General features: G+C 36.3%; 1 protein-coding gene across 1 annotated transcript; it reads left to right on the forward strand.

Annotated features, from left to right (window-relative positions):
- Positions 1–776: 776 nt before the first annotated feature.
- Positions 777–10568, forward strand: LOC138123363 (uncharacterized). The gene is made up of 3 exons (XM_069038031.1): positions 777–875; positions 3167–3234; positions 3537–10568. Exons 2-3 carry the CDS (start codon positions 3223–3225, stop codon positions 9465–9467), a joined length of 5943 nt encoding a protein of 1980 aa, XP_068894132.1. The 5' UTR covers positions 777–875; positions 3167–3222; the 3' UTR covers positions 9468–10568.
- Positions 10569–16558: the final 5990 nt, after the last annotated feature.

Consider the following 16558-nt stretch of genomic DNA (forward strand, 5'->3'; position numbering starts at 1 on the left):
TCTTCCGGATCTGGAGTTTCAATTAATGCAAATAACAGTGTTTTTATATTAATAAGTAGGTAGTAGACTGTTAATGTAGTAGATTGTTAAATAAATTTTCCTCACTAGTGAGTTTACTTTCTCCATTTTCCTCATTAAATTGAGTGATGAAAGTATCATTTTCATAAGCGATGTTGGAAAAAATGTTTTTTAAATAACGTCTAACGTTATTGTGAAAAAGAAACTTAATTTTTTTTTATAACGTTAACGTTACCTTTAACATCACGTTAAAACAGTAACGTGATTGTGGAAGAGCCTTTATATTGAAAACACCATTACAATTCAGTGCTGAATCTTTTATGTTCTGTGTAAAATCCATTTTTGAGTTAAAATTTGATTCATAGTGACAGTTGTTTGACGTTTTTAGCTGAGTTAGCAAAGATACGAAAAATCTGACACTGTCAAAGTCACAGCGTCCCCTTATACGGTACAAGATACAGGTCAGGTCAAGAATGCCATTATTATTTGTCGCATTTGCTAAAGTGTTAACGGAAATAAATAAAACATTATTAAATACTTGAACGTTTTCTTGATTAATCAATTCTATAAAATGACACAGTCATTGTAAATTCGGCCTTAAATAATTTATTATGTTTTCGATAATATCATAATCATAATAATATAATATTATGAAATTAGTTTGTAATGCAACGGATTATGACTTATGACATGAGTTAATGATTGTGTAGATAATTTCACAAATGCCATAATCCATAATCCAGCATATATAAACGAATATCATACTCTAGTCGACGAAAAAAATAATTGTAATGATAGTTATGTAACATGTGTATGAAGCGCTACGTCTTTAACTTTTGAAGCTATTGATCAATGAAGTAAGTTAGAGTTGTTATTGTTTGCTGTTGCCCTGCCTGGATTGCATGCTTTCAATTTTCTTCAATCCTCAGGACTGAGGTAACACAGGGTTATTCAGGAGAGACTGCCGATAAAAATTTCGTTACATGCAACCCAAAATACCCAAATATTAGAACTTGATATTTTGTTTAATTCTAAATACGTTAGCAATCCAAGTAGCTTGGCGAATAAGATTAATCCTGAGCATGACACTTTCTCTTTACTGAGGTTATGAGCATACTGTTTGTCTATTACAACCATTTAGGTATCACAAAATGAAGTAAATGACTAGATAATATTATTTTTGTTTAATCTAAAAACAGCGCTAGGCTTTGTAATTTTCACAAAAATAAAAGTTAAGAGAGGGTTTAAAAATTAACATGTAAAACCCTGTATACATACCGTGCGATCAACAATTATTGAACAAAAATATGAAATACAGCGGCTACAAAAGGCATGAATCAGTCAAGGACTGTTTTCCATTCATGCCATTTAGAGGCCCAGGGCCTTATTTATTTAGACAAAGACAATTACAAAGGAAAGTCGAAAAATTCGGAGAAACTACAAAAATTATAATTTTTGCATGCACCCTCGATCATAACTGACGATAGGAACGACATATTTGATTGATTCGTTTTTTTTTTATGTTTGATATGCTCCTGGGATGGAATTAACTCAATTGAATGTTTTCAGAAACAATATCACAAGACTTCCCATTTTTTCGGAAAATTTTGATTTTATGACCCGTTAGGGTCGAGTGGTTTTGCCTAAAGCAACAAACTTTGAGTCTAATAAAATCAAAATTTTCCGAAAAAAAATGGGAAGTCGAGTTATATTTGTCTAGACAAAGTCCCGAATGAACAATTCAAACAAACATTCGGAACAACATCACAAAACGGATTAAAGGTTAGTTTCTATTAATGGTGGCACTTTTCTTGCACCAATTTACCTGTTGTATTCCAAATTGTTTTCACACTGTAGTCAATATCACTGCTGGAGTCGTTTCTAAAACGATTTTTTAAATCCATTTCGGAAAACGTCAAAATAATGTTCTGACATTTTGTTCATTAATTTGTGTTAGCAACAAAAACAAAAGCCTTTTCAACCTTGTTTTTCACTGGAAGGGAGATTTTTGTCGGCGGAAGATGCATGACTACTATACTCAATTTCATATAAATGTGCATCTAAGCAAGCCATGAAAATCTGATTTTCTGTTGGTAGTAAAGCTAAAGCTAGTGACTTTGACTTTCAAAGTTGCTTGCTCTGCGCGAACCCGATTTGACTAATTTTTCAGTTTTTATCCATTTTAACATTGCTGATTTCAAATTTCAAAAGCAATGTTACGTCTTTTTACTGATTAAATTAAAGTAATTCTTATTTGTTTTTGTTTTTGTATTTTTACCAAGTAACCAAGTTTATTGGACATGACCTTCATAAATGTGACTTTTGTAATGTAACTAAATTAAAGCTGCTTTTACAAATGCACAGCTCACTTGATGAACATTTATATGAAATCAATTATAGATTTTTTCGCGATATTCGGCACACTATTGGTCAATATCAACTGTTTTCATAACATGAGGGAATTTGTCAATTAAAAAAGAAATGTAAGATTTGGAGAAAAATCTGGAAAAACGCATTTAGTATAGAGATACACAAAGATGCCATTTTCGATCGCTTGAAGATAAAATTCGTTTTGTTTTGGCGTTTATTCTGACATTTCATTTTCGTCATGCCAAGATCAGGAATGCCAACCTTGAAAAACTAAAATGCATTGGTTTGTTTCAAAACGCGATTTTCTATTACAGCAAGCAAAATGGGTTTTGTAATAGCTTTCATTAAGACGCAAAGTAAAAAAGCAAAATATAAATTAATACGTATAAGCAATTTGGTTATTATTAATTTCAGCAAATCAACATTTGTTGATCTGTTGAGGGCCGGTTTCAATAACGTGAGTTAAATTTAACTACAGATTAAAATATACGAAAACATTGTTATAACAATAGGTAACTAAAGTAACTACAGTTGGCTTTGACTGGCGTTGGTGAATCCGGCCCTGAACTTTCTACGAACGATACAATCGAAAAGTAATCGGAAATGCCCTTGTCATTTTAATTCTGAGAAATTATCTTTATCTGTATTTAGAACTTTTGAATTTTCAATCAATAGCATGTTCAGTTTTATGCCTGACGTGACACCTTGACTGTATATGCATAAACGGATTATTAAGTGGTATTTTATTATATTTTACACTAATTAACTTTTCTTTCAGAAATGAAATTAACATGCAACAATTAAATAGAAACTAAGGTGAATCCCTTTCTGATAATGGGGACTAAGGTAAGAATTTCTTATTGAATTTATTTCAACTAATTCAAACATTTTGTGAATTTGGCATAAAGCACAAAACACTATTTTAACTCTATTCGTCTACGAATTTTGCAACTAGGTCACAGTTTTTATTTTACATAATTTTGAGTCCAAATTTTGAATTGATAAATAATATTTCACACCTAAAGCATTTTGTGGAGAAGATAGCTTAAGAAAAATAATGTTGAAAGCTTTAAATAAATAAAAACTTTTAGCAATGTTGCATTTTGATTTTTTGCGAAATATCACATTTGTATGTTAAATTTCCACAGAACACACCTGGTCTTGGAGCCGAATACGAAGTTGTCGTGCCTGCATATTTCGCTCTGAAGCTCAACAACACCAAAGATGTCCAAAATTATTCGATTGAAAGTAACGTCGAAAATTTTGGAAAGTTTGACGACGTTGTGATTAACGTCTCGGCAAAAAATAGCCAACAAATTAAATTTGCTATACAATTGAAACACAAGGACAACAGCTATAAAAAAATTTATCCTGGAGCCTTCGAAAAATTGGATGGAAACTTCAGTCTGAATACATATTATGAAGCGTTTAAAACAATGAGTGATGAAAATAAACAGTGTCAGCTTATTCTCTACACAAATGCTCAAAGTAATTTTAGAAAGACAAGTATACCAACCAAATTCACTATAATCGAAGACCCTTGTGATGGAAAAGATATTGCAATGTTATTTAATACCAGTTCCGGTGGAAGAAACGTGTACAGATTTGAAGACAACAATATAACTTTAAACGGTAATGAAGATAATATCACAACGTCGGTCTACGAAGATTTCCTGTCTCGGTTGAGAATATTCGTTTGCCAAAAGAATGAGAAAGATTTGAAACATGACATGATCAGGATTTTAGGAGAGAGCCCAGCCATCAAGTACATCGAATTTTTCAGAAAGTGGCATCAAGGAAAATTTACAAATAAAAAAATTGACAAAGCGACGGTGAATGTTCATCTTATCGACATTTTTCTGTCGCCATTCATAATATCAGATCGTTATTTCCCCGTAGATCAAAATGACAAATTGAAATTATTTGAAAAAGTAATTAAAGAATTCGACGTGACTTTGGTAAATGACGCTTTCAAAGAGTTTACGAAAAATTTAACAGGTGGTTTTAATCCGGAAGAAGGAATTGAGGAAAAGTTGCTAAGCTATAAAAAAAATTTCAAAATCGAGCCCAATGCATCACTTGATAAATGCATAATACATCTAGCAAAAGAAACCAAAATAATTGACAGATCCGTAACAGTATTAGAAAATGAAGTAAAACTGAAAGTATTGCAATATGTTTTCGAAAAACCACTCATCGTAAGTTTCAATGAAATTTCAGAAGAGTTGATTTACAAAATAATGGAACTACATCAACTAGGTAGCAAAATAAAATTTATCTTGGTGGGTCAAGGAATTCAATCGGCTCGACTGTCAAGATTTCGAATTTTCGAAAATATGAACCACTTACGGAGCAATGATGAATTGTACAGCGAGGTCACTCGGACATGTCGCCTATCTCTGCAGGGCAAGAAAGAGACGACCCTAGAAGAACTGATCAATTCCTGTACAGAAATTTGTGAACACGTCGGAGCAAAAGAAGTATTCCAAATGTTAATAGGAAAATTTTTAATCGGACAAGCAACAGAGAGTCTTCCATCATGTTACATAAACAGAAAAATTTCTTTCAAAGTTGAAAAAATCGATGCATTCTTGGATCGTACATTTTTTGATAACCATTTAGCCATTGTTAAATTCGACAGAGAAGTGAAAAAGGTACAAAATGAAATTCGTAAGCGCAACATAAATGTCGTCGATCTTCACGATTATTTGAAGTCGACACAAATTTCAAATGATCCAATGATTATATCGACGAATGAAGAATTTTCGAAGCAATTACTCCAAGATGTTTTTAAAAGAAGCTACAATAAGTCTGTAGTCTATTTAAGAATTTCGGAAGACAACGGTTTTATAATCATATCTATGGAAGAAAACCAAATTCATTGTTTAACCAGACCAATCAATATTTTATGCGCCGATCCCGGTATGGGAAAGACGACGATGTTGAAGAAATTGAGAAACGAATGCGATTCCAGCTTTTGGACAATAGCTGTCCATCTCAAAATATATTGTGAATTCTTTAAAACAAAACACGACGCCAATGAACTTTTAGACTATTTGATCGAAGGAAACGAAAATAATTTTTCGAAACGCGTTAGAGACGTTTTTCGTTCTGAGAAAAAAGTATATTTCTTTTTTGACGGTCTCGACGAAGTTGAAAAGAGTTGCGTCGACAACGTTTTGGATTCCGTGGAAGAACTGTCGTCTGAAGGATTTCACGTTTGGATTTCTTCTCGAAAAAATCTAAAAACGAAATTAGAAGATCGTTTCGAAAAAGTTGCGATGGACATGGAGGAAGTTGAGAGAGAGCAACAGAAATTCTACATAAAGAATCGCTTGACGGAAGAATATAACCACGAAGAAATAGAAAACCTTATTAAAAAAATGTTTAACAGCTTTGACATCGACAACAAGAGTCAGGTATTAGGTAAAGTTCTTCAGCTTTACATTATAACGCAAAACTTCCTCCGCGACAAAGAACTACATCAACAGATGACCGAACATACATTTGTTTTCACAAAAATATATGATTTGTTTTTCCGTGGAAGATTCAAGCATAATCGAGACAAAGAAGAGTCGAAAAATCCACATCTATCCTTAGCAGAAGAGGAAGACATTTTTGAAAAATACGAACTCGTAGCTGTGCATTCTCTGTTCGGCGAAGTAGTTTCAGAAAAACTAAACCTAGACCTGAGACGAGCTCGACGGTTTTTAGAACAAATTAAAACGAACAAGGACCCTTTGGGTATTGTAACGATGGTAAACGACGAAGGAAAAGCAGTCTTCGAACATTTTACCTATGGAGAATATTTTGCTGCCCGATTTTTCGCAAACAACTTCGACAAAGCTCGTCTCATCAGAGAAGAACTGCTTTCCGATGGACGCAAGAACTTGATGATGATTTTAAGTGTCATACTTGCCGAAGATAATCCTCTACATTTGGCCGTGATCTATCGAGATGTGGGTCAAATTGCAAAATATATTGAGGACAAAAACGTTCACGACAAAGCTGGTCGCAATCCGTTACACCTAGCGACGTACAATGAACCAAGATGTGTCGGTCGGAAGTCATGTTTCATTGAAGCCTCTATAGAAGCTACAGAGTATTTGAGAAACATTCGTATTTTAAAAAAGATGATGAAATTTAAGTACACCGATCGCGACAAATTGTTCCAGTGGAATGCCTTGGAATATGCTTTCGAAAATAAAAATTTTGTTGCTGTGGAAATAATCTTAAAAAGATGCGAATATTCAGAAGAGGAATTACGTCAGTATACCAAAGAATATATCAATAATGACAAATTTGTCTATTTCTGCTTGACGCATGGATGTACAAAGTTGTTGTCTTTAATATTCGAAATCAGCGAAGAAAACGAAGCTTATTTTAGAAGAATATTCCCTGCCTATATCATTGAGCACACAATGAAAAACTGTTACTTCCAAAAACACGAAACATTATGCTTTGTAATCGATATTCTTATACATAAATACAATTTTTATGTGAATTCAACAAATGAACGAGGAGAAACGGCTCTCCACTTGGCTGCAAAGTATGGAAAAACATATGCCGTCCAAATATTACTCGAAAAAGGAGCATCTGTTAAAGTTGTTACACCTAATGATAAAACTCCATTACATTTGGCCCGTGACAATGGACATGAACAAATTGTCAATTTATTGACCGAGAAAACTCCCGAACATGATTTGTCTATAAGGAAAGAAAATGAGAAAAGAGCCGGACTTTGCATCGAGAAACAAATATCTCTTGATGATTGTGAATATAATAACGAATTTCGGTTACACTTGGCTGCTTCCAGCGGGAATGTGAAAACAGTCAAATCATTAATCGACGAGGGAGATGTTGTAGACGCTGTCACAAATTTACGTGAAACTCCGTTGCACATTGCTGCTTTTAAGGGGAATACGGATATAGCAGAATTATTGATCGAGAAAGGAGCATCTGTTAACGCCCTTGCAGACGAAGATCTAAGTCCTTTACATCGCGCTGCACAAAGTGGAAATTCGGAAACACTCTCATTACTAATCGAGAATGGAGCTTCTGTTAACGTCCTTACAAGCAATAACCAAACTCCTCTACACTGGGCTGCTCAATGTGGAAATTCAGAAACAACCGAATTACTAATCGAGAAAGGAGCATCTGTTAACTCTATTACAATTAATAATGAAACTCCGTTACACTACGCTGCTCAAAGTAGAAATTCAAAAACAGCCGAATTACTAATCGAGAAAGGAGCAGCGGTTAGCGCCTTGACAACCGGTAATCAAACTCCGCTACACTGGGCTGCTCAAAGTGGAAATTCAGAAACAGCCGAGTTGCTAATCGTGAAAGGAGCATCTGTTAACGTTGTTACAACTGATAATGAAAGTTCGCTGCATTGCGCTGCTCGAAGTGGAAATTCAAAAGTAGCCGAATTACTAATCGAGAAAGGAGCATCTGTTAACGCCCTTGCGACTGGTGATCAAACTCCGCTACATTGGGCTGCTCAACGTGGAAATTCAGAATTAACCATAATACTAATCGACAAAGGAGCATCTGTTAACGCCCTTACAACACATAATCAAACTCCATTACACTGGGCTGCCCAAAGTGGAAATTCAGAAGTAGTCGAATTACTAATCGACAAAGGAGCATCTGTTAACGCCCTTACAACACATAATCAAACTCCATTACACTGGGCTGCTCAAAGTGGAAATTCAGAAGTAGTCGAATTACTAATCGAGAAAGGAGCATCTGTTAACGCTCTTACAACAGGTAATCAAACTCCGTTACACTGGGCTTCTCGAGGTGGAAATTCAAAAACAGCCGAATTACTAATCAAGAATGGAGCATCGGTTAACGCCCTTGATACTGGTACTGAAACTCCGCTACACTGGGCTGCTGAAGGTGGAAATTCAAAGACAGCCGAATTACTAATCGAAAAAGGAGCAATTGTTAACGCCCTTGCAAAGGATGCAGTAACTCCATTACATAGGGCTGCAGAAAAAGGAAATTCTGAAATAGTCGCATTACTAATCGAGAAAGGAGCATCTGTTAAAGCTCTTGCCACTGGTAAGCAAACTCCGCTACATTGGGCTGTCGAAGGTGGATTTTCAAAAACAGCCGAATTACTTATCGAAAAAGGAGCATCTGTTAACGCCCTTGCGACTGGTAATCAAACTCCGCTACATTGGGCTGCTGAAGGTGGAAATTCAAAAACAGTCGAATTACTAATCGAGAAAGGATCAGCTGTTAACGCCCTTACAACATCTAATCAAACTCCGTTACACTTGGTTGCTCGACAGGGAAAATCAAAAACAGCCGAATTACTAATCAAGAAAGGAGCATCGGTTAACGTCCTTGCAAAGGATGAAGTAACTCCGTTACATTGCGCTGCACAAAAAGGGAGTTATAAAATAGCTGCATTACTAATCGAGAAAGGAGCGTCTGTGAACGCCCTTGCGACTTCTAATCAAACTCCACTACACTGGGCTGCTCAAGGTGAAAATTCAAAAACAGCCGAATTACTAATCGAAAAAGGAGCGTTTGTTAACGCTATTACAACAGGTAATCAAACTCCGTTACACTGGACTGCCCACTATGGAAATACAAAAACAGCCGAACTATTAATCGAGAAAGGAGCATCGGTTAACGGCCTTGCAACGGATGAAGTAACTCCGTTACATTGCGCTGCACAAAAAGCGAATTCTGAAATAGTCGCATTACTAATCGAGAAAGGAGCATCTCTTAACGCCCTTGATAATGGTAATGAAACTCCGCTACATTGGGCTGCTAAAGGTGGAAATTCAAAAATAGCCGAATTACTAATCGAGAAAGGAGCATTTGTTAATTCCCTTGCAAAGAATCTAGTAACTCCGTTACATTGGGCTGCACAAAAAGGGAATACGGAAGTAGCCGCATTACTAATCGAAAAAGGAGCGTCTATTAACGCCCTAACAACAGATAATCAAACTCCGTTACACAGGGCTACTCAAAGTGGAAATTCAGATATAGCCGAATTAATCGAGAAAGCAGCATCGGTTAACGCCCTTACAAATAATGATCCAACTCTATTACATTAAACTTTAAAAAGTGGGAGTTTAGAAACAGTTACATTCCTATTTGAGTAAGGAGCATCCGTTGGGTAACCGGAAGTGGGGCTGCACCGTATACAACTCATTCCGGCCCCCGGAACGATCCTTCGCCGCATCCCTTCCGCGACTCCGTCCGGGTCCGACTCTACGTATACTAGAAGGTGGACCAAGAGAGACGTGTCTTCACCCACGACAGTACTCGCTTCAGTGCCAGAGAACAGCGGTGCCACAGCAATGATCAAGAGTACTTCGCTCTGGTTTGGAACATACGGAAAAACCGGCTTTACTTAGAAGACCGCCGGTTCCTGGTGAGATACGGCAATTAAGTCCTCAGCTGTCTTCATTCCGCCAACGATGGAAGACCAAGTTAACGCGTTGGGCGCTGGAGCATCTGCAATGTGATTTTGACGTGCAACATTGTCTGGCTAAGGAAAATGCACTGGAAAGGAACCCAGAGCCGACGGAACCGACAACACACTCGACGCCGACGACACCGAAAGTATCATGGTTGCCGCCAGAGCGAAAAAATAGTTAAATTCTGACCGTCGCGTCGCCCAGGAATCAAGAACTGAAGAGACGCTTGAACTCCACCTTTGCGACCAGCCGCACCGCGAGTGGGACCCTACCGAATATTTTGTCGCATGGGTGAATCGGATATCTACGCACCCTTGGAACTGCGTCGTGAAATACCATGTCGACGCCCGATACTCCCACGTAGCTTGTAAATAGTATGTTAGGTTAGGTTTAAGTTTTGTTTATTTGTTGCTTATTATTTTCCAACCTCTGCTTTGTTGTTATTAAGTGTCGGTAAACCGAGCGGGACGTTGTGTCGTTCCATACCTACTTGTGCTAAGTGGTTGACGCCGAAGACTGTGAAATTCCGCAGACAAGCGGGGAAAACCATGTGGCCCCCATAGAGAGTTTTAAGTTTTGTAAAGTTAACAATAAAACAATTTGCTTCTCCCAAACATGTGTCTCATCATTCATTAATTATGCTATTATGGGTCGACTCTAGGAGTGCCGTTTGGCAGAAGCAAACCCTAGTATGATGGACATTCCGAATCTGTCAGCTAGGCGTGTGAGACGTAACCTCCTGGTAGTTTTTCGCGCCTTGTCCTCTGAACACTCCCGTATTAGACATCCTGTTTACTCTACACGAAGGGGGTCGCACACGTGGACATTCTTTAAAACTATTGAAGGACAAATTTGTGACAACTGCAAGACAGTACTTCCTTACAAATAGCATTTTCGACCCATGGAATTCTCTTCGACCAGAGATTGTCAACTGCAAAACTGCTGATTCTTTTAAAGCAAGATATGACAGTTTCTTAGAATCTAGACGACCAGATGGACTATAATGCTAAGCGCTGCCTATACTCGATCGCTGATTAATAATAATCATTCATTTTTAACACATTTTATGTGCTGTAACCTTTTTCCTTGCGACAGATTGATGGGTAACTTTGCTGTTTGCTTTGCTCTTTTGAATATAATAACAGTAATAACTGAAGTATGTCCAGTTTTAAACATATTTAGCCCTAATGCGTAGTTGCTTGTAAGAACAAAGTATATAACTTTGGAGATCCCATGGACAGGGAAATATTTAACAACTCATTTTTATAGTTTCTAGCTGCTGCAATTTTTTTCCGTACAACGAATAGATGGTGGGTACTTATGAAATATTATTTATAAATTATAACTAATAAATTAATTAAACAATATTAAAATTTACTAGCTCAGAGAAAATCCCTAACTTCAGTAATTTTTAAAATATAAAGCCTGGACTGTTTATCTCAACTATTGCTTCTTAGTATGTGGAGATAACGCTGAATCATGTTTCAGTGATAATGATAAAGTGCATAAAGTATTTGTTTCAATTGTTCATTGTTGGAACATTTAACTATCGCAGTAGACACCGAGTGAGATTAGAGTGTGTATTGTTAGGTTATGGTTGGGGAATCCCCTAAAATTACATTCGCAAAAAGTTTGAAATAGTGAATTTAGTGAAAAGAATCATGGAGGTTAAGAGATCGATTGTTAAAGTGTCTGTTTCAACATTCATATGTTTTAGGAATTTGACGAGAAGTTGTTTAAAATTCACGGTTACAGTTCCAATTCAGACGAAGAGAGTGAACCTGACGCGTCCAAAGATGAATTCGATGCGCTCTACGAAAGTGTGAAACCACCTCCTGTTAAAATTGACCCCCGAATACATAAAATAATAGAAATCGGTTCCACTGGAAACAATTACAACGATAAAACAGTCTTGTCGTATGCGACTGCTTTAAAAAAATGTCCAGAACTAAAGAAAAATACACCTCTACAGCTGCACCAGGGTGAGGTCAAGGTATTTTCGGAAGGACAAAAGAAACGAGGAAGTAAAGTGAGATGGAGAGCTGTTGACAAAAATGTAACTTATATTGACAATAAAATCGTGATAATTTTACCGCCGGTGCTCGAAGAGGAGGAAGTAAACAAATTATCAAGTGGACAAAGGAAAAGAAAGAACAAAGCAATGCGGAGGTCTAGCGAAGATAATGTAGTTTCCAGTAAAAATAAAATTACGATAATTAAAACGCCTCCAGAGGTGCAACTCGATGAGGTAAAAAAATTATCAAGAGGACAAAGGAGGCGGAGGAATAAAGCGATATGGAAAATTAGTGAAAAAAATGTAGATAACGGAGTTGTGATAACTTATAAGTGCGATAATGACGAAATAGATGTTGGCTGTAAAGAAACTCCGATATCTTTCATTCCAATGAAAGCGTTGTCGTTACATTAAGTGAAGGTACAGATGAAGGCAAATGCACAAAGAACAAGAATGAAAAGGATTTCACGATACTGTGTTTGAACGTGATCAAAAGACTAGTACAGAAAAGGTCCTTAATAATAGAAATAAATTTTGAGCCACTATCAGTATGTCCCCGGATTGAGTTCACAATAGGAAAAAAATGTTTTCTTTAAACGTCCGTAAATTATGACATTATACTGCTGCATTGGTAATGCTAAAGTGTCACTTCATTGTCATGGCATCTAACGAGCTGACGAGCGTCCGTGAAGTTATTATCTCCGCTGATGAACGGCTGTGAAGAAAACTAGCTAAATCATTTAAAATTCCTAGCTCAAATTGTAACAAATTCGTGTCTATATTATGGCATATTGAAATCTGAACTGAATAAATAAGGTTTAATCAAGAAACTTGTACATTATTGCAAATCGTACTTACAAAATCTATCCAAATTAAAACGGATTGACAGCCGGATAATTTATTTCGGATTTTGTTCACAGCGTTGTTTAAACTAGTTATAGTCATAGTAACGCTTTGCAAAACTAGCCATATTAATTTATCAGTCTACCCAATCTCCTACCTGGTTTCTTAACATTTCTTAAAAAATTTGCTATGAAGGTTTGAAGAAAAAATAGTGTATTCTCGTGTCAAAAATAAATTACTTCCTAGAACTCGAACTTTTAGGGAAATAACGTTTTTCATGTTGTGTGTAACTAGAATTTTCAAAAGTTATTTTGAATGCCTAAGGTTGATTACTTTTAATTAAGAGATTAAATCCAAATATGCCGCCAGTCATTTGCAACTGTTACAATTAATTTGCTGTCTTACATTTTTGGGCTATCTTTTGTTTGTCACCAGAAACCACATAGCCTCCAACCTAAACAAATCGGAGTCGGCCAGTTGGGCCAACCTACCTGCGTCGAGTAATGTCAAGTATAGTTCTCCCAGAGCTGCAGCGGTTTTATGGCAGGGCAATAGTAATTATTACGCCTGTTGAGATGCCGATACGCGACATAAACAGACCCCTGTCAATCATCATTTTCGTTCTATACCTGTCAGTTTACAGGGTAGTACTTGGACGAATTTACGATTAGGGGTTGTACTTGCGGTTTAAACCTATTGTCGGTGTTGTTAACGTTTATACAATGGTACCCTGCCATAAAACCGCTGCAGCTCTGGGAGAACTATAAACGGGCAACTTAATCCCATGGGCCTGTTGGGCCAAGCTTGTAGGTAATTAGTTGTTCTCAATAAAAAAATGTAATTCCTAATAAACAAAAATAAGAATATAGAATATGTAAGTTTAATAGAAAAAAACATTAACTTTTTAACATTAAATGTGATTACATCATTAACGGTCGTATCCAAACTTCCTATTTTTCTGTCTTATACCTAATTAGATATAGGAATGATCTATTTTTGTTTTGTAACTTTATTTGTACGCTTACGTATTTTTTGGTATGCGCTGAACATGTAATAGATACCTACTTATTGATCTACAATACGTATGCACATGCAAGTATTATAAATTCAATAGAACATACATATTTTATATTTTTGTATTCATTCGCATTTTCAATTTTACTGGCCACAAAGGAACGAGTGCAACAATAATAATATCTTATAAAACGAATATAATACATTATTTTCTCTATTTTGCATTTGTTATGTACAGTTGAAATAAACGATAATATTAAGGAGGTAGGTTTTTATTTATTTTTTATTATAATAATGTTGCTTGTTTTATTAAATGATTGATTGTGAATAATATTATATTACATACTGAGGCGGAAAGTATTACATTCCTGTCGAGAGAACAATAGTTTACCGAGAGGGTTGCCTCGAGGTGAACTAGTGCTTGAGATACAGGAATGGTACTTTTGGCAAGGTTTGTATACTACTTTATTCACAATCAATCATTTAATAAAACAAGTAACAACAAATGCAAAATACAGCAAATAATGTATTATATTGTAATGATCTATTAGACATTACATCTTTCCGCCAAATATTCGGACCTGCGCAAAACTGATACGATACAAGTGTGGTGGTGATCGTCATCGAAGCGGTGGACCCTACGTTATGTTTTTCTTTGGCGGAAAAAGGTTCGGAATGCAAACGATGAGGGTGCCAGTTGGAAGAGGACCGCAAATAAAGCACACGAGTGAGGGACGCAAATAACTATTTATTGAAAAATGCCTTTAATAACTTTCATTTCCGACGAGCAAATGAAACGAATCCAAAATAACGGGAATTAAGTTTAACGAATTAAAGTAAATTAACTAACTGAGGCCATGGCAAAGCCAAACAACAATATTAATGCAGCAACACTTGAAAACGAACAGAAACGGTTAAATGACAAACAACAATTACAATGACAATGACAATGACAATTACAAGTTAAAATTTGCAAAAAAAAAACAACTCGATTAATGACAATCCTATGGTTAATTATTAAATACACGGTTAAGGTACACCATCGGGGCACAGGAGCTGGTGCCAACAAACTCTCGGCCGCGAATTGACTCAGAAGAATAATCTGAATCGTCTGAGATCAAGCGACTTTTATAGATACTCGTGTTAACGCGCGTCGGGCTATGTTTACCGACAAATAACGAGTGATACTTAGAACCGTTCCGGTAGTTTCACGTAATATTCCAGAGCCGCATCGAGCAAGGCTTAGGTCCGCCTTCGCCAACCCACCGTCTACGTGGTCTAGAAACGCCGCGGGGCTTCACGTTAACATCCCAGAGCCGCATCAAGCAAGGTTTAGCTCCGCTTCCGCTAACTAACCGTTGACCCCACGTTATTTTACTAGCTAACCCCACGACTTCCTGAATGTCACATAGCTCCCATAGGGTCGTACCTACAACATTCTAACTCTGACTCATTCGAAACCTAGCGCGGTGCTTACTTAGCGACACATTGAAAACCCGAGTTTAATTCAACAGAACAAATATTAAAATAACAAGTAACAACATAAATAACGCTACCTGCTCTACGTGATTACCAATGCTACAATCGCTGGCTGGACTAAACTAAAATGACGGGTAAAGTGCCGTTAGAAAATTGTGGCGAAAATGGACGCATGTGAGTGGACTTAGGGGATAACGCTTAAAATTAACAACTGGGTGCTTCTTGTGAGAAACAGAATGCTACAAAATAATATCTACAACCATACCCTTTACCACACAATCCTGGCACGGTAAATACCACGAACGGGGGTTAAACCGTCTACTTTTCGAATTGAACACAAAATATCTACCCGGGACGACAACGGGGTTGATTCCCTTTCAGCTCGCGGTATTCAAAATCTTGGATCTCTCTTAACACCGTGGATTCTTTCAAAACAAAAATAACACCCTCACACGTCGGAACCCGCCAAAAAGTGGCCTCTCTCCCCCTTTCTACCCTCTACCTGCCGTCTTGCCAACCCCTCCCTTAGTTCCTCGACTGTACGGTAGTATTTTCGTTTTTTTTTTTGGCGCGCTATTTTGGCAGTACCGGCAATTCATATTTAAATTTTAAACTGTACCACTACAATATTCGTTTTATAAAATATTATTACTGTGCACTCATTCCTTTGTGTCGACAATATAACGTCTTATGACACTTGTTGTATCATAATATGTATACTATTGTGCCAAAATTTTTAATTTGTCTTTATCTTTTTAGTTTTTACCCTTAAGTATACGAAAAAAAAAGTTCAACTCGTAAGAAAAATGGGTTTTCAAACTTGTGTAAAAGAAGACTTTTACACTTCCTACCACTTTTCTTTACTTGTTCAACAATAGGTGTTGTGTTTCTCTTTCTTTATATTTCTTGTCACTTTATAATTTACCTAATATTTCTATGTGTTCTCTTGATTACCTGAAGTATAGTTTTTGCATTTATTGTATCACTTTCCAATATTTTTAACCTCACATTTTGTTCCTTCAGTCTAGAAGTTCCTAGTACACAATTCACGTGTTCACATACTTTACTTTTTTTGTTTTCCTAATTCCTAATCCACTGTAGGTATCCTCCAAATTCCTATGTTCTCCCAAATTTCTCGTTAAGTATCTCCTTTGTTTTTTTTTTTTCTTAGAATCGTCACCAGAGGATAAAGTTAACAATATTTTACTTCGAATGAGCTAAAATGAAACTAAAGCAAAAATGGATTTCATTAAGAATTTCGTGAAAATTTTAGTCTAATTGTGAATCTACTTTAATATTGTCTCTCAATGAAATAATATTTCTTGTCTTGTCTTTGATCAACTATCTAACTTATTTCTTTTTCGTTGTCCATTCT

Source organism: Tenebrio molitor, chromosome 2 (assembly GCF_963966145.1).
Source record: "Tenebrio molitor chromosome 2, icTenMoli1.1, whole genome shotgun sequence".
Taxonomy (NCBI): domain Eukaryota; kingdom Metazoa; phylum Arthropoda; class Insecta; order Coleoptera; family Tenebrionidae; genus Tenebrio; species Tenebrio molitor.